The sequence below is a fragment of the Poecilia reticulata genome, linkage group LG3 (assembly GCF_000633615.1).
Source record: "Poecilia reticulata strain Guanapo linkage group LG3, Guppy_female_1.0+MT, whole genome shotgun sequence".
NCBI lineage: Eukaryota > Metazoa > Chordata > Actinopteri > Cyprinodontiformes > Poeciliidae > Poecilia > Poecilia reticulata.
The window spans coordinates 28,241,388-28,264,497 of record NC_024333.1 but is presented as its reverse complement, the minus strand read 5'-3'; the positions used below and the strand labels follow the sequence as shown (position 1 = coordinate 28,264,497).

Genomic DNA, 23,110 nt, shown 5'->3' with positions numbered 1-23,110 from the left:
GTTGAACACAGGGGTCTCTCTGCGATGCAAATCAATCARGATTTGTCCTCCAGCAGAGATCTCTTGATCTTCAGAGGATGGAATCAGGAWAATTAAACAGAAGTTTTGACTTGAAGTCTGGAGCTCCTARCACAGCAACAGGAGACCTRATRGACCAGTCCACTCTACTCTATTACAGGTCTGCTTAATTTTAAACATCTTGACAAAAAGTATTAGAAAAATGTCACTCTTAAACACTTAAAACTGCTTATTATTATTTTTTATTATTACACACAATGATTACTAGTGATCTAAAACTGACATATTCTGAGATAAATTAAAGTCCTCCAAATACAAAGGTTTCCCATATTTTTCAGGTGTCTAGACAGTAGACACAGAACATGAATATATTTATATATAGTTGGGWTTTTTTCTCTCTCTGACGCATGCAGTCCAGATGCCACTCAGCTGGAACCTCTGGACGTGTGATTGGCCTAAGGTCGATGAGGGGCAGGTTGGTCCCGCCCTCATCCAGATGTGCGTCTCGCTCCGGTGTCCTTAGTCCACTGCTGGCTGCAGCAGAGTGCGGAGCGTCGTGAAGTCAACAGGAAGGTGCGCATGGGTCCATTTAAAGTCCCAAAAGCGAGGCGCACGCAGTCTCTCGTCGCTGAGGTGTTTTTTATTTTTTCAGTCGGATGCCACCCATTCATACATGCGTTGATCATGTTTTGTGATCTACACGGTGGACTTCACCCTGAGCGGGTTGAGATGCAGAGCTAATGGAGACAGGCAGGGCTGAGCGCGGTGCCACTCCAGCGCGCTGAGCACAGAGCCTCATTCAGTGCGGAGCGCAGTCTGCCGCATGACTTGCGCATCTTTTCTCTGCGCTGCAACTATTCCTGGCTCAATTTTCACCAAAGGAGCCGGTTTTGTTTTTCCTGGCAGCTTGATGGGGATCACACCTCTCACCACATGCGTCTGAGTACGGCGTGAGGTGCACCGCAAGACCGAGACGAGCGACCTGCAGGGGCGCGCAGTTAATTGAAATCGATCCAGCGGTTTGTTTTTTGAATGTGAAGCGGCAGAAGAGGTTATTTCTCCTCTCCTCCTCCTTCTCCCCCTCCTCTTACCTACAACATGACTTCACTGTCGGGGACTAGGGAGAGGAGCAGCCGGAGCAGAAAACATGGGGTAGGTTTTTTTTTATTTTTAAATTCCGGATGAGTTGGTGCTTCTCTGTGTGTAAACCTGGAAAATCTAAAAACTTACCATCCATTCACTTGCTCCACCCACTACATTAAAGTGCAGCTTGCTTCCATCTTTAGCTGGTCATAAATATACAACCTGATGCCATCTCTCATTAGGTTTGTGTCCATGCGTAGTTCACACATCACCGCTCATAGTGTCACATCAGTGGGTTTAAATTCATCACTCTGCATCTCTTTAATTATCACTGCCAAGTCAGGTGTTATTCTCACTCTCACACCTGTGCTTCTGGCTCATCTGCAATTAGCTTCAATTTATTGCACAGGGTTTGGTCATAATATAGCAGCCTCGCCACTTCCCCGCCCATCATTTTTATACATAGCTGCTTTTTTTATGGCTGTAGAAATAGTGGCCCTGCAGCCACTACACCAGAATGTCTAATTCAACCTCGACAGATCTACTCCTCAGCTCATGACACTCAGTTGTTCACATTACTAAGTCGGACCAGTTTGCAATAACTTGAATTTTTTGTAATGCACTGCTATTTTTTTATTTCATTTTTTTGTTGAGGAGCTGAGACTCTATACCTAAAGCTCCCATTTACCTCCGTCTCCACTCTACCATTCATCCTGAACTCCTCCTTTAGAGTCAGGGACGTAACCAAAACCTGGAGGCAGCGGCCCACCTTTTTCTGGTTCAGAACTGGAAAAGATGAGAATGGTCAGAACTAAGTCCAAAGATGCCGACAGAACCACATCATCTGCAACACAAAGATAAAACTCAGAGATCTCACAACAAGATATTCTTCCCTCCACTACTAAGCCTTGAAGTCTTGCTCATAAATACAACAAATAGGAGTGGAGACAAGTGGCAGCCCTGGTTGATCCCCCAACATTCATTGGGAAAAATCTCAGCTTTGTGCTGAGAATAAGCAAACAGTTCTGGCTTTGGTCATACAACCAAGTCTCTACAAGCATCCCTGTTCTCAGTGTAACTGCAGCAACACCAACAGAAAAGCTTCAGTGGCCCAAAAAGACCTGCAAGGTAAAKATCTAGTCCACATAACAAACAACATTCCTCCTTGAACCAGCATTTCTAACATCCTAGACGGAAATTTGTTGAGGTAGAAAGATAAGTGGAAGACTCTCTCCTTTTCTAAAAATTAGGACCACAATCTTGGTCTACCTTTCCACTTTTCCAACTGATCTTAAAGAAATGCGTCAACAACAGCAGCCCTTGAATGTCCATAGCCGCCAGCACCTCTGGATAAATATTTGTCACTTCTGGCGCTCTGCCGCAGGGAAGTTGTTTCATTACCTTGGCAATGTTTGCCAGAAAGATTGTCTCAGTTTTCCCTGAATCATCAGACTTCGCCACCCGAGACAGAATGAATCCAGTGAGACAGTTCAGGCATCTGTTCAGGATGTCTCCTGGGTGCCTCCATTTGGAGGTTAACCAGGCTTTTCCCATTGGGAGAAGACGACTCCAGCGCCGACCCAAAACAAGCCGGAGAGACTTTATGTCTCTTCTGGCCTGGAAACACCTTGRACTCTCCACGAGTGATGGGGGAGAAGAATATCTGGGGTGTGCAAATGAATGGATATGTTATGTCCCAAATTTTGGTTGTCTCAATCATGAGATGTTCTTTCATAATTCATTTTTTTCTGGTTTTTATCTCTATTTATGCATCCAAGCATGTGGTGGAAATTCTTAGTTATGATACATTTAATAAATCCGATTTCTTTGTGTTGGATATGCCAAATTCTGATCAGAGTTGATCAATAGATAATTGGACAGCTGATTGCTTTTAGTCAGTGTTGCCGTCTTACGCTGTTAATACTCATTTATTTATATTCACACTGATTCATTTAGAGGCATGGAGGGGTCGTATCATTTATGCAGTTTATGGGTAAGAGGCGGGGTGAGGCCTGGACATGTTGCAGTAGAGGGCCAACAAAGAAATACACACACTGCTTAGCTCAATTTAGAGCAGCCAATTAACTGAACATACATGTTTTGTGAACTGTGGGAGGAATGAAGTCCCTAGAGAAAATTCAGCCGTTCCCTGGGAGAATTCAAGTTAGTGAAGATTCAGACCAGTAAAGACAGCTAATTATCATTTGCATTCGCCAGCAAAATGTGTAAAACATGCAGTAGATAACAGCTTTTATTCAATTTATAACTTATTCAGATATATACTGTGCTCTCAGAAATGTTAGTAGTGCTGCTCTGCTTGTTCAAGAAAAAGGAAGAGCATCATTGTTTTTCCTTCCTTCCAACAGCTTAAAACAGGCCATATGCTCTCACATTTATGCCGACCTTAACATTCCTGTTCCTGAGCAACCTCTTGCCTTTATGTTCACACAGTGATTTAAAACAGGATCTATTATGCAAAATTCACTTTTCACACATTTTTGTACTTCCATTTGGGTCTCAGCTGCTTCTGGAAAAAAACACCTGCCAAACCATTTTCTGGCAATAAGTTGATGTTTTTTGGCGTCTGGAAAATGAGTCGTTTCAAAAGCCTCCCAAACAATCAACAGGCACTGCGCCATTACCTAGCAACCCCAGCTGAGCCCAGCCCCATTACCTGGCAACCCCAGCCGAGCTCAGCCCCATTACCTGGCAACCCAAGCTGAGCTCCAGCATGTTTGGTCTGGTTTTACCACTGTGCTGTACAATGGCTGCTGGAAAAGACAAATGTTTTGTTGTTGCCTTACCATCCAGAAACCACTTGCCGCATTCTTGGTGGTTGTGCATGAGGCTCCACTTCTGCTTTTCAAAGATGTGCAGTTGTATAGTTGCACATCTGTTTGAGTGTAAACGTTGAGTTGGGGGCGTGGTCAGCAGCAGCTTATTTGGATTTAAAGTGACAAGAGGCCCTAAAACAGCTCAATCTGAAAGATCAAAAATATTCAGGACTGAACACAGTAAAACCTCATTGTCTAAGAATGATTTTGTACAAAAATGTAATGAACATGTTTTATTTAGTCCACAGACCTTTCCTAAACTGTTCAAGGAACCATAATGGGTCACCTTTAAGATATAGCTTGTCTTTCCTAACAGTGAAACTATCTATACATCCTCACAGATGCCCGACTCCTCCCCAACAAAATCGGCCTCCATTTTTCCGGACACATGGTGCCGAAAGGCCTATGAGGAAACCAGCCGCTCCGGCACTCGTCCAGCGCCAGAGGGAGCCGGCTCCATGCCCAGCTCCACTGGTACCCCTTCCCCAGGCTCGGGGATCTCATCGCCAGGATCCTTCTCTGGATCTCCAGGAACCATTTCCCCAGGGATTGGCACTGGATCACCGGGTTCTCTCGGTGGCTCTCCGGGTTTTGGGACAGGATCGCCGGCCTCAGGGAGCGGAAGTTCACCTGGAAGCGAAAGGGTGATATGGTGTGAGAACTGCAACACGCGTCTGACAGAGCTGAAGCGTCAAGCACTGAAACTACTCATCCCAGGCCCGTACTCCAGCAAGGTAAAAACCGTTTGCTTCCCGGAGAACGTTTAAATCTGGCTAGCAGTCGGCAGCACAAAGTTTAAAATATTATCCCTTGATTAACTGCGACACTCAGACAGAGGCTGTCATTAACTTGGCAGTTCACGGAGGACTGGGGTTCAAATCATTCGCTTGTTTACAGTGTTGCTGTGTCATCAGAGTTATTGTTGCAATAAATCAAAGCGATGCCGTTATCCCATGAGATCCACCCCCGAGCTGAACAGAAGCAAAACAGCCTCTGGGATCTGGAAAATTTATATCTGCAGCTGCTAATCAGGTTCAGACAAAGTGACAAAACAAAATGGTGACCACAAACAAGAAGTCTGGTTGAGTTTCAATTACTTTCAGATCAGTTTATTTACATAGTGGCGTTTCACAGCTGTCAGCATAATGCACTTTACAAGACAAACAGCTCCAAGTCATGTGGAAATAAGAAATGAAATCAGATTCCTTTCAATCAAATCATGCAGATTCAGACTCAGAAACAGAGTCCAACTCAGAGTCTGTTTATGCTCCAAGTGATTATCACTTTAAAGAAAATTATCATTTTAAAACTGCATTTGTATTTACAGAGATTGTCTTAATTTAATTATCTGAAATATTTAAATTAGATTAAAGAGAAATCTGTAATAGGATAGATATGTTTAACAGAGTTGTACACAGTTATGAAGTTCAAAAAGAAATAGAGATGACTGAAATAGACCAACAGGTATCATTTCTTTTCCAGGATTGCTTCTTAAAGCAGTCATAAAAGTCCATTTGTATATAATAAATGTATGTATTTTTTTAGACCACGCTCTGAAACGGATTATTTTGATGTTTGGGATCACTTGAGGCAAATACATAAAACATAACTGGAATAAAAAAAGAATGAAAAAAGTAAAGAATTGGTGTCGTTCATGCAGAGATTTTATACTTGAGCTACAAAAAACACAAATTAGCTCCTGGGAGAGCGTTTTTAAACGTCCAATTTTTTCCAACTCTGGTTTGCCATGAATTTTATTTTCCTCTGTTGCAGCTGAATAACTTTAAGCTGTTGCCCACACATTGGCCTTGGGCTAATTGGTAACAAACAAACACCAATATGCAGAACTGCGCTAATAAAGAGCACAAAGTGAGCCTAAACACTACATTTGGACTGCTAGAGTTATTGCTCAGCCTATATGGAGTTTCAGGTTCTTTTAATTCAAGACTTTAACTGTTTGACATTTTTTCAAAGCGCTGAGGTTTGCTGATGGTTAGAAGGCTATTAATTAAGAGCAATTTGGGAGTTTGGGTTCAGATCTTACTGATTACAGCCTTCTCTGTGGTTAAATTTATTGCAGTGGAGGAAGAACACAAAGTCAAAATGCTGCATCACAGCTGCTGTAGGTACTGCTTTTGAGAAACTTTAACAGAATTGTTGTTTTCATTTAGTCACATTATAAACACTGCCATATTTTTAACAACGTACTGAATAATTGTGGGAGTGGGATAAAAATACATGGTTTTAGTACTTTTTGACAATTAAATGGTCAAAAATTCATGATTATGCCCTGCTTTGCAGGTCTCTATTACATAAAATTCAAATAAAATGCATCTGGCACCACAAAATATGAAAAAAATGGGATGTAAAAAGGAGTGTAAATACATAATTTCTAATTTTATGCAGTATGCTCTTTTTATGGTTCTCTATCAAATCAGGATCATCCACACCAAGGTAAATATGACTCAACCCATGTACCTGTCAAGCTCTAATAAACCTCCCACTGCTGCTCTTTGATTTGCTCCTGTGATGTGGGTTTTTTTTAACCATGCATAAACACACCTGACGACTATTTGGAAAGCTTTGATGCGCAAACAGAATCCTTTTTAGTTTTATTTGTTTTTGTTTGAACAAGCATCAGTTGAATCCTTCAGCAGCACTGTCAACTAGATCTTTTATGGTTTAGCAGAACTGGTTTAACACAGAAAGGCAGAGTTCACTCCCAGACCTCATTTACATGTTTTCTCTTGCCTGACATGCTAACTTTCCTCTTCAAAGCAACACATGAAGCAGTTAACATTTCCTGAATCGAATGATTCTCTTAACTTCTACGTGTTGCCCTTCTCCTTCCTGCTGTTTGTGGAGCTTCAAGGCAGAAGCAGGAGCTGTTCTGCTTGCTTTCAAATTCCTGTGGGTCATTACTGAATACCTTAACAGTTCAGTTATTTTAGCCAGGTAGAGTTTCCCGGCTGGCCTTTCTTTTGTTTAACCCAGACGTGAGTAAACTGACCTGTGCAGGTGTTCTGTGTCAAAGAAAAACCGAACTCATGTCCTTGATGAAGCAATGTGACCCAATAATCCTTCACCTTCAGCAAATGTGCTGGAACAGCAGTTCTCTCTGTGTGTGTGTGTGTGTGTGTGTGTGTGTGTGTGTGTGTGTGTGTGTTTCCTGCAATGGTGTACTGTCAGAAGGAGACCTGCTGTTCCCATGGGACAGCGGAGTGTGTGTGACCCCCATCAGACACACACGTAACAGGAATACTAACACACATTCATCAACTTTTACCAACCACACAAACCTCAGTTTGTCTCATGAATATGAATACATGACAGGCCACCCACACACACATTCACAAACAGTCTAACCCTGATCCAAAACCAAGTCTGTACTTTCAAATTGAACAATTTATGCAGCTGTGACCTGCTTTTGGTCCCCCCAGAAAACACACAAACTTCCCACAGAGTGGCTGTGTAAACACATTAGTCCTCCCCACATGAAGGAAGCATCTCCACACACACATTATGTTAATGATGACCTTCACAGCTCGTACCTTTTGAATATTGCACTGCTTGCATGTCTGCAGTTTAGTGAGCCTCTGTCAGTTTGCGTACAAAAAAAGGGAAGATGACAGAATTAGCCTTTTGCCCAAATATGCCAGTGCAGATCATTCACTGGCAGAAGGAGTGAATATAAACTCACCAGGCTTCTGTAACAGTTGCTTGTTAACACCAATTGTGATTCAGCCAATCACAACCGCTCCTAAAGCAGAAAGCAAACTATAGTGCAGGGCATTCTGGGTGAAATGCAACTAAAACAAACAAGAGTCTAAGGCTGCAGTAGAAATGACTCGTGGTCTGACGCTGCTACGCTCTTGCTTACATTTTGCAAAGAAAGACTGCGCTCATGTCTTCTTCTGAGGTTTTTGTGTTGCTTTCTGCAGCAGTTCTTTGTGCAGCGCCAGCACACGTTACGATGGAGGAACAGGTTTCCAAAGGGTTTGAACTGTTTGACACAGTGCAGTGAGGAAGTTAACCGCACCAGCTGAATATGTAACAAATGTTTCAGTTTTGGTCCCCAATCAAACTGAGTCTACCCGACTATCAGGTGTGAAAACACCCTTAGTTCATGAGCTTTTCAGAAACTGGTGATCTGAGTTTACTGAAGAATGACCCAAAAAGAGGGAAAGTTTGAACAGGAATGCTTTGTTGATGTCAAAGGTGAACGGGTAACCTGGTTAAAGGTGATGGAAAGGTGACAAGAGCTCCAATAACAACTCATTACAACCATTCCTGAACATGCAGCACATTGAACTCTGAAGCAGACGAAGAAGAAGAGAAGAAGAGGAAACCCAGTACCACTCCTAACCCATACAACTCATACCTGGGAGTTCAAATCTGACAAAGGATTGAAAAAAACAAACAAACATTGAACCTCATTTTAGACGTCAGCATCTAAATTGTTCCATCCTGCCTGGTGTCAACAGTCCAGGTTGTGTTGGTGGCCTAATGGTGTGGGACACATTTGCCTGTCATACTTTGAGTCTTTTGTAACAACTGGGCATTGCTCAAAACCAACAACTCTGATTAATGTCTCCAACATCTTGTTGAATCTGTGCCATGAAAACTGGGCAGTAGTGAAGGCAACTATGATCCATCCCTGTAGTGGTAAACGAGTGAATAGTAGTTATTCCAATCAAGGTGATTCATCTATTTGTGAATTTAATAGGATGCACCTCATTATTGCATTTAATCATTACAGAGCTTAATGGCTTGTGGTTTAAAATAGAGGTGACAGTTTCCAGATTAAACCACAGACGATTGACAAAAGGAGTATTGACAGCAGACATGAAGGAGCCGCTCTGTGTTTTTCCTTTTAGTGCGATTTAATTACTTACCTCAAATTAAAGTCAGACTCCTCTCAGATTGGCTTGTCCGTCTAACTAGCGCCGTTTTACAGGCAGCCAGATGTAGGAGTGTGTGCGGCATGCAGGTAATTTAGCTGGAGGCAGGTTGTATTAATGCAAAGCAAAATGGTGGCCTGCAGACTCGGAACGAGCAGAATGTGTTTCAGGTTTAGACACAGGAAAAACAAATGACTCAAAAGCACATGTGGCGAAACAGCTGCACTCACTTGAGGCATTCGTCCCTGCTGTCCTGGTGTGTGTGGCTGTGCATTTATCAGCCGAATCCACGCCCAAATCATAAGTGGATGGAAGATGATCTGCTTTTGGTTGGTCCAGGTCACTTCAGGAAAGTGGGTCACTTGATGTTCGTCGGCTTCAGAAGTCTGTTTCTGATCAGCTGAAAGTCAAAACCATCCGTGTTTAGAAAGTGAAACATATACAACTGTAGATCAGACGTGGAAATGCAGCCAAAGAAGGACATGTTTGTAGCTTTATTCCCCTGGGAGGACCTCCTCCAGGAAGCTTGATTTAGCGAGATTGCTTTCATCTGCGCGTTTCTTTGTGTCTGTTTGAGTTTGTCATTTGAAGAACAGCGCTCGCTTCGCTGGGGGAGTTTCCTCTGGATATACATATTACACACGCACTTAAAATGTTTATATTAGCAAACCCACTAATGTGTCCGCCTGCATTAGATGGTACATTAAACACTTGTCAGCAATTTCTGCCTCGGATAAGTTTTCGGTTTGAATGCTTGTCCCTAAAGCTAAGGTCAAAGAAACGACTCCAGGGAGAAATGGCATGCAGAATTATGTTGAAGAGTTGTTCTGTATGTATAATTTTCTGCTTTCCCTTCTTAATAAACCAACTTTTTTCAAAGAGGTTCTTTTTTATTAACATAATCTACTATTCTTTCACAGAAAAACAGAAAAGAGACAGGTTCAAACCAAATGAGGCTTTTAAATCTGCTCATTAAGACACGATTTGACTCTGTGGGTCATAATCTGCAGATATCCTCATCGACATTTTGCTCTTTTGTAAACCGTTTTACACCAGTGTTGTAAAACCAGTGTTCATGTTTGTGCTGAGGAGGCTTTTTAAAGAAACCGAGCTAAATCTGAAAGCGAGTCCATTCACCAGGTTGTGTGGGCGGTTGGCATGAACAGTGTGACATTCCTACAATATGATGACGATGACTAAAAATACCACGGCTGTTACGATATGTATGGAAAACAATTTGAAAAGTATGTGATATTTACTTTAATACATAAAAGCAACATGAAATCCTAACTACTGCAAAAATAAGGCAATGTTCTATGATAAAAATATAAACACCTGCTAAACCTAGACATGTTTTTAGTAAACATGCTTATTGCATTGAATATTATACTGCTGTACTTGTAATATTTGCAATGATTGATAAATAAGCATGTCATAAACTCTCCTAGCTTTTCCAGCCAACAAATTAAGATTTCACACTCGCTCTAATCAGTAAAGATAATCTCAGCCACTGGATTATTGTCAGATGTTACAAGTAATTAGTCTATAATTTGTGCATTTATCAGATTAAGCCTTGAAATATCATCACTCAGAGGGATATTTAACTGCACAAGGGTAGATGGCTGTCCTGTAATAACCAAATCCCATAATACTAAGGCCTCTGGTAACCACGGCAGCTGGTGCTGCCTCTGCAGCGACATGTAACAGATGTGAGCTGCATACATATCTCTGTCAGTGTTAATGGGCTCCTCATAGCCGTCTGTGTGTGTGTGGGAAGTGTGTGTGTGACTGTGAGATGGGAAAGAGGGTGAAAATATATGGTATTCATGGAGATGATAGCCCATTTTAGTGTTTCCTGGTTGGTATAGTTCTCTCTCTCTCTGTGGGTGTGTGTGTGTGTGTGTATGTAAGAAAGAGAGAGAGAAAGAAAACAATCATGGTCGCCTTATGCCTTTCAGGTGTGAAAGACATTACCATATAAAGAGGTGACCTCATCAATAACAGTAAGACGATGAGGATGGATGGATGGAGGGTGGGGGACATACTGATGCAGGCCGAATTTTTTAGCTTCTCTTAAGCCTCATGTCAATATAGCCAACCTACAAAAGGGCATACACCAGTTCACACCAGTTCAGCATTAACCATAACTTGTTCGCTACCATCTCTATCAAACTGCAGCTTAATTCAGCTACTGCTGTAAAAGTGGAACAATTTTCAGTGAACAAATGAAAAGGCAAAACCTGAAGGTTTGTGTGTATCTGGTGACGTAAATTTATCAAAAATTACCATGACTATGAACATGGTCGTAGTACAAATGGCAACATGGAGGACTAACGTCTCAGCGAGATCTAGAGAAACTCATCCAGGCGTTTATCTTCAGTCGCATCGATGTGTCTTCTCAGGTCTGCCTCAAAAGTCAATCCTCCAGCTGCAGCTGATCCAGAACGCTGCTGCTGGAGTTCTGACTAAAACCAGGAAAATAGAGCGCATAAACCCAGTTCTAAGGTCCTTCACTGGCTCCCTGCAGCTCAGAGAATAGACTTTAAAATACTGTTGTTAGTTTATAAATCACTGAACAGTTTAGCACCGCAAAACATTGAAGATCTGCTGTTGTCATAGCAACCTTTCAGACCTCTCAGAYCTCCTGGTTCTGGTTCTGGTTCTGCTCTGCATCCTCAGTACCAGAACCAAACATGGAGAAGCAGCATTCAGCTTCTATGCACTATAAATCTGGAACAAACTACCTGAAAACTGCAAAACAGCCGAAACACAGAGTGCCTTTAAATCTCGACTAAAGCCCACCTGGTTAGAGTTACTATTGATACATAATCAATTGATCAACAATTTGATGCGTAAAATGTAATGTTTCAATTGTTGACTGTGTGTTCTATGACTTTGTATTTTTGTGTTTTTATTATGTAAATCACCTAGAAATGCCTTGTTGCTGGAAGGTGCTATATAAATAAAAATTGATTGATGGAAATGTTTATAATATTTTCAGGTAATTTATTCCACCATAATAAATTATCTAAACATGTATTGCAATATGGTAAAACACAAATACTGCTCTTGAATAAAACAAATCAAATCAAAAAAGAAAAACCTACAAATTACTGAATAATCCACTTCAGGATGCCAGTTACATTAATTGGAACAATTTATATTTGTAATAAGCAGCTAAATTTTCTATGGCTGACTGAAAAACTGCAAGGCAAGATTACTGCAGATTAAAAAAGGAAGTCATTTTCAAAGTGTAATAATAAGTAAAACTCACCGCCAACATTTGGAGATTTGAATATCAGTCAGAGGCTAATTTTAAATACAGTTGACAAAAAAAACTTTAAGACAGTCATATTTAAATATTAAAATRTAAAAATTAAAGGTTAACTCAAACTTTTGATAAAATATCTTTTAAGGTGGTCCAGATTGTCACCTGGCTCTTTCATATTCCTTCTCTCTYTTATGGAAATRTTGAGGTTTTCAGATGCCAACATTAAATAAACTGCACAAATCTCACTTATCAAATCCCCAAAAACATAAAATCTACAAATATRCCACACATTCATAGGCTGCAAGACAAACTGCAAGCAGGCTCTCCTCTGTGACACACTGGCAGCATATTGCCACAACGGGCAGATCACATGCATGGGCGCTCGTACCCAAACAGACACACTGACACACAACAGCTTGAACGGATACCAACATGCAGACTAAGGTATCCTGAGGATAGTCTGAAAACACACAAACGAATGCACAGAGACACATGGCGTCACAGAGAACATTTGCACATTGGTGGATCATGGTTAAAGTCTCAACAGCTGCTGCACAATGTCCACTGCTGCCATGGCAACTATCTCTCTTTTACCCAGCAGTTGAGAAAAGTACAAAACGTCGTTCAGTAGGAGTGAAGTAGGTGCAAGTATAGGTGAGATAATGTGYAGAAATGCAACAGTTTAATRGTTCTAATGCATTAAAATCCAACGCTTTAGATAAAAATGGATGGAAGTGTTGCAMATTTCCTTAACTGCTACTGCATAAATGAAATCATATTTGAAATGTTCTATCATTTATAATAGTAATGTATGCTCATTCGGAAGGATTCTCATACATTTAAAAAACAAAATTTTAATTTCTTATTATTTGAATCTGTAATCATTATGTTGAATGAGTCCATTTAAAATATCTTAGGAAATCTGCATAGTCTTACTGACAGCCAAGTAGTGATGTCTCAGTCTCATTTTTACATTACTGTCATTATTAAGGTGTAAAAAACGGTCCTTAGACATATATTTTATTAAAACTGATCAGTTATTGAGTACAGAGCATCTCACATTTGACTGGTAGGGATTACATGAATTTAATAACAAACCTGTTACTTATTYRCAAAGTTTTGAGTAAATATCTTTATGTACCATTACGTATATATGCAATGCTGTTTTTGTCTATTTGTTAACCTGTCAAGTGATGGTTATGAATAAGAAAGTTATGCACCCAAAACAACTTCATGCACTTCATGGAAAGTGTTGATAATTATAATTAGCAACCTGGTTAACTCACTATTTTTTCTCCACACTTTTAGAAACGTGGAGATTAAAAACGTTGGCGTTCCAGCAGCAGCAGGTGCCAGATCAGCCCTCCATGAGGCTGTGAAGTCTCGCTTGCTCAACAGTTTATTTTTGAAGACCTGCTAACAACACTTCTAACATTAGTCAGTCTCCTGTCAGAAGCCGATAAATCACACACAAGCATGAACATTCACTCATGCAAACACATCACACCTATGCACAAACASGCGCATGCATGCAGACTATTGCAGGAGATCGCATAATCACACATTGCACATCTATCTTCAGCATCTCCCTCTTGGAAAATCTTAAGACAGGCTGAGGTGTCAGGTAACACGGTCGGTGTGTGTGTATATATATATAGAGTTAACTTCATATCAATAAACTTCTATATTTCTAGGTTTTCTCAGGGTTGCTTTCTTTCAGTTTCTTTGAGAAATTGTGGCAAGAGGAGACTGAAATCATATTTATCAATATACCTTTCAAGGTAAAAATCAATTTWTTTTAGTTGTCTTGTTGGATGACAATACGATGCTGAAAAATGAAGGGAAATTGTTTTTTCCTGTCCTSAGTCTGTGTTTTAGATAATGGGTAAAATGTCTCTGTCACCCAAACATGAAAATGAAGTATCGGTTGCTTTTTCCAATCAGAAATAAAWAGRCATGCACCACAGGAAAAAGTGTTTTTCAGGTATAAATCTGCAGGTACTTTTTGTGGAAAAAATAATGGTATTCCTGAGAGGTCTGTGTTTTAAATTTGTTTTCCATCAAGGAATAAACTTGCCCTTTTCTAAAGTCTTTAATATGAACATAAACAGTTTTAAAATTACTATGGTTTTTCCCAAACCTACAAAAAAGAGAAAACAACAAAGATGGACACAAACATTTTAAGGTTCTTTTTTTTTAAGCACAAAAAATACCTTTAATTTGCTGGGCTTTTTAATTTGTTGTTGTACTTTTTTATGATATATTTAGCTTGAGTGAGACCTCAAGCCAAGAGGTTTTTTTTTAAGTTTAAAAAAAAAAAATCACCAAGATATTACTTCCAACATACGAGTGAATTTGTTTTTAAAACATACCATCATTCAATCAAATAATACCCATCATTTACATTTAATTTAAAAAATTTATAAATGTTTAAAGTTATGGTTAATCAGGACTATTTCAAAGCTTTCTAATTTTTACATTAGCTAAATTAAAACATTCCTATAAGGAAGACACTGGTGTATTGGCAGGCATTCAGACTGCCAACATTGTTTATTATACCAAATTCTTATTTTATTTTAAGAACTGTGTGTATTTTCACTAAACCTTACATTCTGCAAAGGCCGCTCGAGGCGGAGCGTAAACCAATCAGAGAGACTCTGCTCTCTGACGTAGTTACAGGCACGGATGCGGGTTAGCATAGCAGGTCATCAAACCCGGCTCGGGTGAGACGAAAACATCACCGATAGCAACCGTCGTCAGYGCCCAGTTAGCTTGTGAAACTCACAACACTTCTGAATTATCTGGTGAATTCAAACACGCGCCCCATGGACACATTTTTGGTGATTTCAGTAAATAAAAGTTAGATACTCAATATTTCATACGCCATTGCTCCAAGTAACCGGGAGAGGAGGTAAAAAAAAAAGAAAAAAAAAAAGAGGCAAAACCCCAACACAAGTCGTGCCGTTATCAGCTGCCTCCATTGTTTGTTAAATAGAAACTGAACACAAAATGTTAAGTAAAGAATCCGAGCCTCTGTTACGATTACAGAAGCTTTCTCTACATAATATTTTGGTGCCACACTCTGAATTTCAAGCGCCATTGTACAAAGAGACCAGCAATGGAAAATGACMACTCTAACCGGCTAGAGCAGGGGTGGGCAATCCTGGTCCTCGAGGGCCGGTGTCCTGCAACTCTTAGATGTCTCCCTGTTCCAACACACTTGAATCCAACAGCTGAATCACCTCTTAAGTGCAGTCAAGTTCTCMASAGTCCTRCTAACGACCTCATTATTTGACTCAGGTGTGTTGAAGTAGAGATGCATCTAAAAGTTGCAGGAGACCGGCCCTAGAGCGATTTTGACGCAGGTGCAAATTAAGCTGCTGATTAGAGACCTCACACCACCAGGGGGCGCCCGAGAGCACCAAGCTTACACGATATGTTTACATATACCTTTAATAACACGAACAAACAAGATGCTATAACCTGTGAAAAAATATTTTTATATTCTCTTAAATAAAAGGTTAATTTCTTCCTGCTGTTGGCTGCTGCTACTGCTGTGCAAATATAAGATAACAAACTTGTTAACTAAATTTAGTGTTTATCAGCAGATGTTAATGYCAAATAGTTGAAATAATATGGCACACATCTGCATTTGAAAATATACTTATTTTAGTTGGCTACTCCTGTAAGRTTAAAATTAGTAACCATAACAACGTATGATGTTAGCTACTCTGTGTGTGTAACATACCTACTATTATTAGTAGGTGTGTTACACACCTAACAAGCTAATTGTTTCTAATTAGCTAAGGAATGGTATAGGATCTGGTGGTGACATGTTGGTGTGGCCGGCCCAAATGGAAATCCAAAAAAGCTTGTATGTTTTATTAGAAAGGAACGAGATATACAGCTTTGCGTGTTTCTGCTGCAGCAGTGCAGTGTTTGTAATGGCTAGCCGGTTTATTTACGGCGTATAAGCTCACTAACTCACCACTGTGCCTCTGGATGTGTCAGAGATGACACACTGACATTTCTGGGGCTGATGAATGTGAAGCAAATGCAGTTAAATGGCGTTCAGGTTTAAATAACTTGTATTAAAAAAACATGTTTAAAATGTTTACATTTTTAAAGGTTAGTAATWTTTTTTGTGTGAACAGGATTTACAATCGCGTAGGAATTCACTTGTTTCTTCATGCTATTATTTACAACCTTATCACCAACGATAAACATTAAAGTTGATATTAATGGAAACTGTGTAGAAAAAGGTTTACGCAACAAAAACGAATACAAGGTGTGTGTATCCTAATTCTTTCCTTTTAGGGAAAAAGCCATGGCCAGGGCTCTGCCTTTGCTGTGGTCCACTTGTTTACAAGTACTGTAATAATATTCCTGTCACAGACTGCTCCACTGAGCTAGTGTGTGTGTGCGTGCGCGTGTGTGTGTTTGGATAGCCTGCAGGCTTAGCTATATTGGTAGCTGTCTCATGCTAAATATAGGATGAAAACAGAGAAGTGTGTGTATATACTTTAAGGAGGACTATGAGTCTTTTGTGTCAGAGCATTGTAAAGGGTAGGAGGTGAAACTAGAACAACGATGACATTTAGGCAGCCATTACAAGCCTGACTCTGGGGCAAATCTTACTGCACCAGTTATGTATCAGGTACTTTCTTTTCTTTTAATAGCTCCTGTGTGATGGTGCTGGTTCTTCAAACAAATCTAAAGTAACCAATTTGCCTGCTGCTAGACTATATTCAATTTTTCAGCCTTCAACCACATACTGAGAAGACATGAGCATCATCCACTTATTCTAATACTCATCATCCATCTCAGCGGACCCGGGTTCCCTTAGTTCTACTATCATTCTTCAATCCAGCACATAAAAGAGAAGAGGGTGGAAATAAACTAGGAGTTAAAAGTAAAAAAAAAAAGAGGGAAAAGATCTGCTTGAGATCGAGGTTAAAAGGAACGAAGAGGTAATAATTCATAGAAGCTGTTCAAAAACCAAAAAGTGTGTGTGCATGCTTGTGCGTACGTTTGTGAGGACCCACTGCTCCTTGTGGGGCCCAAAGCCTGATCCCCACCAGAGGAAACGCTGTTTCTGGGTCAGATTTAGGACTATGGTGTGAATTGAGGGTTAGGTATGTAATGGTTAGGATAAGGACAAGGGTAAGGTTTAGACTATAGAAATGARTGGAAGCCAATGGAAAGTCCCCACAAAGATAGCCACGCAAACGTGTGTGTAGGTGTGTGTGTGTGAGAGAGAGAGAGACCCAGAGTTAAATTGGCTGTTTGTTCCCACCGTGTGCCTCAATCAGACTCAGAGAATAGCCTCCAGCCAWTAAACTTTCCAATTACTTTCAGCAGATGGAGCCTGAGAGGTCCGATTTAAGCAGTTTAAATTTGTTGTTGTTGTTTACTTTTATCTCCTGCTGTACACCAGGCTGTGCTTAGAGAGTCGGGCTTTTATTCTAAAATCTGGCTAACATCACAAATTCCTCTCTTTCTTGCTCTAAAGACGTAATATCCCATGTTACGATCTTGGACTTGCAGTCAAGTGGCCGATAATGGAGTCTTTTTTTCCTGGAGKGGTTTTGACACTGAATGCTGGTTTGATGCTCATGTGAGACATAAAYATCAAACAGTAACTTACAGTAATAACTGCGCTYTTTAACCTCAGCAGCTCTGGCCACTAGTGGAGCATTGGGCTTTCCTTCGTGGAGCTGCCAGTTATGAATGAGGGCTACTGTGTGACGAGAAACACTGCAGGGAAACTTTGACTTCTAGTTTAAGAGYGCCATGAAAAAGTTTGACTTTTATGTTAAAATGCATAAAATAACATACTTACTTTTAGTGTAACTGCTCAAATTTAATGGTAACAAACATTTTTATACTTGTATATTTTCATTTTTTCTTTCTTATTCTTTGATTCTTTTACTGTTTTCCAGTGTTTCATGGCATTTTCTAATGTTTTTTCATTATTTTTCTACTGTTTTTACATTTTTTTTCTTCWGTTTTATATTCTGGTATTTTCCTGTTTCTGTTTTTTTTTTAGTTTATCATCTCGTGTTTTTTTTACTGTCTCCCTTTGTTTTATGGTGTTTTTAAAGCAGCTACAATGATTTATTTAAATTCTATGGTTAATGAAGATGGAGATATGGGTCAACTCATTAGTCTACAAAAACTGGACCAAACAAAATGGCCGCTAATATCCACCATGAGACTAACATRGCAGAACAGTGGTAGAATTTGAATTTAAAATAAACAAACAAATCAATAAATATACATTTACASATGTATTTTTGAGCTGAAAACAATAAAAATTAAAACATTATTAGCTCTATTTGTGGCATGAATTTGGCAATAGCATTCCTGAAGTGTTAAATCCACAACTTCAGATCATACTGAAGTATGTTTGCTTAACTCAAACTGCCACCAGAGTAAAAATAAAAGATTTTAATCAGCATTTTTGATAAAATGATCATTTCCACTTTGATCACTGTAAAAGTGGCTAATCAGAATGAAATCAATGCAAACGTCTCAGTGGTGATAATTACAAAGTGTCTGACATAATAACCTCTCCACCTGAAACTGGATGATGCTCATCATCACCGAGCCARCACTCTGCTAGCACTTAGTGATTTCTGAAAAACATTCTGACAAATTAAAGGAGCAAGCCGCACCAAAATGCCGGGTTTCCACACGCAGACCAGGAAAGCTTCAGGGCATCTTGGCACTAAAGGTTGGAAGCTGTTCTGTCAAAACATATGACCTCACTTCTTGTTTTGATGAAGAGGATGCCGATCGTGTTGAAGCATTTAATCCTCATCTCCTACACCTGGGTGTTGAACTGATTTTCGTTTTGGGCCAAACTGGGACAGATATAGGGTTTACAGAGAGCTGTATTCAAGCATATTGCTGGAAAGTTGAGTGGAAGGAAAAATTCCAGAAGGTGTACAAGCAGCGGACTAACTGAACCTTGAGAGTATTCTCACACAGCTGTTTTTGTATGAATTACAGAAATGTTTTTGGCAATATTTCTGGTTCAGGAGCAACTTAACACAAGGAATGTGACGGTTACAGCTCACGTTGTGKATACGTTGATGTTCGRTGGGTCTGGAAGCCTCCAGCCACAAAATCTTGAACAGGCTATGTTTCACAATCTTGAGGCTGCGGTTATCTCTTTTTTTCTACCAGTTTTTCTTTCCACTCAACTTTCCATTAACATGTTTGAATGTAGWTTTTGTGATATTTGTGATAAGCAAGTTGTTTCTTTTAATCGAGACAAAGCGTTGGAGAAAAAAGTTGAGAAAAATAAATAAAGAACATTAAAATATTTCACACTAGATAATAAATAAAACATTTCTTTACCGTTTTGTATTAAACATTGAAGTGTCAGGCAAGATGGTTACCTTCACATCCTCCCCTGAGTCTCACTAACTTTAGCATAGAAGGATACTTCTAGGAGGAATAGATGGAAGGAAAAAGAGGAGAAAAACACGAGAGTGAGAGTGCAGGAGGGGCGGGATGCAGCAAGATGGATTACCCACACCAAGAGGCAATTTATCTCTGTCAGAGAGAGAAACAGGAATGGAGTCACAGGAGAGAGGACAGAAGAAACTGAGAGGCGCAAAAGCTTTGGGAGATGGAGGAAAGATGAATAAGAAGTAGGTTAGGATAAAAAAATAAATAAAACGATGGCTGAATMTGTGCCAGAATCACTTTATGTTGCAAACCAAACTGGAATTATTCAGCAATAAGTCATGAGGAGAAGTTACCCCATCCCTGGAAAATCAGAGGACAGTGACAGAGCAGAGAGCAACGGGACTCAGTCGTCAGTGTGTTCATGCAACACACATATTTCTGGATTTAACATAGAAGTGTGTCAACGTTAAAATAACTCCTTGTGGTTCGAATGTGACGCGTATTATTGCCACTAAAGTCTGATTTCAGGACATAACTTCACTCCTCATCTCCACCAGGCTGTTTTTTGTTTGTGTTTTCATCGTGTGGGATGAAAGCGGAGCYGTTTATATAATTAAATCTTTGTCCTGTTTCTGTGCTGCTGCGCTGATGGGACACAGATCTTCGCTCACTGCAACAGCCGAGTCCAGAAATCGATTAAAAACAGTGAAATCAGACAACATGAGATTGTTTTATGGCTGAAATGCCATAACTGTATGAGAATGTGTGGAAATGAAGGATATTAAATTAGCGTCGCCAATCCCGATTTCCAGTTATGAGAAGAAAATCATAATTTAATTACAGCTAAAACTATTAAAATCAGTTTAACTCAACAGCTTTCAGTCTCTTTGTGCTTCCTTTAATTAAATAATTACACTGAGGCTGYAGGATTTTATTGCTGCAACTCAGTGCCAACTCTATAAAACACTGATGTATCAGCAGTGTGTTTGACATTTATTTGTTTAATGTAAAGTTAGTTGATAATGCATGAAAATCTTTAGCATCCTCAAACATTAAATCTCCTTCTTCCTCTCCTTCAGGAAAGGTTTATGCCTGATTGAGCTTCATGAAGTGGAAATGTAGGAGGAAAAACCATCCCAACAAACCACCCAGGTTCATAAAACAGTAATTTCAGTGGAAGTTCACCTTTAGGTTGTCAACCTTCCTTAAGGTGCATCCATCCATTTTCTTTACACCCTTGTCCCTAAGTCGGGTCGGGAGGGTTGCTGGTGCCCATCTCCAGCTAACGTTCCGGGGTCACCCTGGACAGGTCACCAGTCTGTCGCAGGACAACACAGAGACACACAGGACAAACAACCATGCACACACACACACACACACCTAGGGGCAATTTGGAGAGGCCAATTAACCTGACAGTCATGTTTTTGGACTGTGGGAGGAAACCGGAGTACCAGGAGAAAACCCACGCATGCACAGGGAGAACATGCAAACTCCATGCAGAAAGACCGGGGCTGGGAATTGAACCCAGAACCTTATTGCTGCAAGGCAACAGCTCTACCAACTGCGCCACTGTGCAGCCCCTTAAGGTGCATATTATAGTAAAATTGACTTTTTGAGATTTATGTCATGTCATAATGTTATTCCAAAATTAAAAACATACCTGGAGCGTTGCTTTGATTCTTTCCTGACGTGTTGAAGAAGAGCAGGAGCTTCTTAAAGGGACAGCGACTAATTTCAAATTGCAAAGTCAAATTTCTTTTATGTTTGATATACARCCAGTTTAGTTACACAGTTAATTGTTTTATAAAATGGCCCGATATACACCTTGGAAATACATAATTAGATTTTTTTTTCAACCTCTTATTTTAAGAAAATGTTTCCTGCCAAATAATGAATGTATAAGTTACCAGCAGTAAAAGATATATAACCAGAATTATTTCTATATTTTACTCTTTTAGGCTAAAATAGGTTAAGATTAGGGCATAAATCATTAGTTTATTTACTGTAAAATAAAAATAACCTATGTTGACTCATATAAAATCACATTTTCTCGATCTAGTTTTGTTTTTATTAGACAATTAAAATAAGAAACAGATTTTATTTTATTTTATTTATTTTTTTGCYAAAAAAAAATAAACCAAATTGAATTCCTTGAACTTCTTGCTATTCAGAATACAATCTGATTAAATTCCCATCTGTCTAACAGGAATATTGTAATATTTTCTGCTATGATGCAAAGAAGATGGCCGACTTATGTTTTCTAGCTTAATTTGCAACAGGAAGCAATAAAACTTCACAGATAATCCGGCATTGATACCAATGGGCTGCATTTACCTTCATGCCATCCATCAAAAAAATAATAGATCAWACAATATAAAAGTGACTGTCATTATTAGGTCAAGCTAACTGGCTGCTAGCTAGCAGAGATCGCTTTCACGTTCTGCCTAGCTAACCTAAAGTCTAATTTACTCTGCAGGTATTTTTAAGAGAGCTGGAAATAARTCAGAGTTTAGAAGCATTTATTTTTACAACCAGGTACCATCATTAAAAGCCAGCTAATTTATAAACAGGCACCAGCAAGCAGCTTTCACATAGAAAAACTGGGCAGTAATTTAAAGAACTATTTCATTTATAGCACTGGGCGCTGATGTAGGCGGCTAATAAAAACCATCCAGCAGCCTCATTTACACTGTAGCTGGGTTCATATGCACAGTGTTAAACAAGCCAGGACAAGATTCGTAACTCAGGCTGCTAATATGGARGAGACATTTATCGCTGAAAAATGGTCAAACTTCCATACTAGACGAGGCAAACCTCACATATTCAAAACGGTGCTTTGTTCCCTCTTTGGCTGGGTTTAATGACCTACATCACACACACACACACACACAGAGGTCAGAAAATGTCTGGATGTGTGCAGGAAGGAGAAATGACATTTCATTAGCTGAAACACCTCTGAGCACTTTCTAAGCTAATTTATGGTAATTTTCAGAGCTYTRGGTAAATATATCCATCAATCCCAAACAGAGGAGAGAAAATGTTTGAAATATGTGCTTAAAATGGACTTTCTCATGAAAGTACACAAGCATTTAAAGACGTCAAAGGAAACCTGCAAAAGAAAAAACATTTTCACCTTGCAGATTTCTTCTGGTCTTGTTCTCATTTTCTACACTTAAATATAATAAAATAAAATAAAATAAAATACCAGATAAAAGTTAAGTAAATATAAAATTCTTCTTCCAAAACTGTAATTCAGTTATTTAGGGTAAAAAGTTTTTGAAAATAACTTGATCCCATTTGTAAACACGTATTCCCGCCATAGTAAATCATGAAATGACTGATTAATTACATTTTCTGAAAAGCTGATTTCCATTTCACCACCCCCCAACACGCATCTAATTACAAAGAAATTAGTTACATAGAACYAGTCTAACAACATGACGTACAGACTATAAATTAGAATATTATTGAAAAGTTTATTTATTTCACCAGGTAAAACAGATTAAATAGACAAAGACTGACGTTTTAACACTTTGTCTCTTAGAGTGGCACCAGGCCAAAAAAACAAAAACAAAACAGAAATG

The 23,110-nt window shown here is 39.4% G+C and overlaps 1 protein-coding gene and 1 long non-coding RNA gene across 8 annotated transcripts in view; one reads left to right on the top strand and one right to left on the bottom strand.

The window, feature by feature from the left end:
- The first annotated feature begins 508 nt into the window (after positions 1-508).
- kif26ba (kinesin family member 26Ba) overlaps positions 509-23,110 on the top strand; it is a 102,240-nt gene continuing 79,638 nt past the window's right edge. For 3 of the 4 annotated variants that reach the window (XM_008405769.2, XM_008405767.2, XM_008405766.2), the window contains exons 1-2: positions 509-1,170; positions 4,277-4,669. In XM_008405769.2, the coding sequence (XP_008403991.1) occupies positions 1,117-1,170; positions 4,277-4,669 (447 nt within the window). In that variant the 5' untranslated portion in view covers positions 509-1,116. Of the gene's footprint in view, positions 1,171-4,152; positions 4,670-23,110 lie in introns of those variants that run through there. The other variant, XM_017303987.1, reaches the window with a different exon arrangement.
- Positions 4,481-23,110, bottom strand: part of LOC103462773 (uncharacterized) — a 47,227-nt gene continuing 28,597 nt past the window's right edge. Inside the window, exons 1-6 of one of the 4 annotated variants that reach the window (XR_533391.1) lie at positions 15,247-15,287; positions 9,067-9,236; positions 8,831-8,973; positions 7,636-7,695; positions 7,487-7,531; positions 4,487-4,565 (exon numbers count right to left, since the gene is read on the bottom strand). This is a non-coding gene — a long non-coding RNA (uncharacterized LOC103462773). Of the gene's footprint in view, positions 4,566-7,486; positions 7,532-7,635; positions 7,696-8,830; positions 8,974-9,066; positions 9,237-15,246; positions 15,288-23,110 lie in introns of those variants that run through there. The other 3 variants (XR_533394.1, XR_533393.1, XR_533392.1) reach the window with 3 other exon arrangements.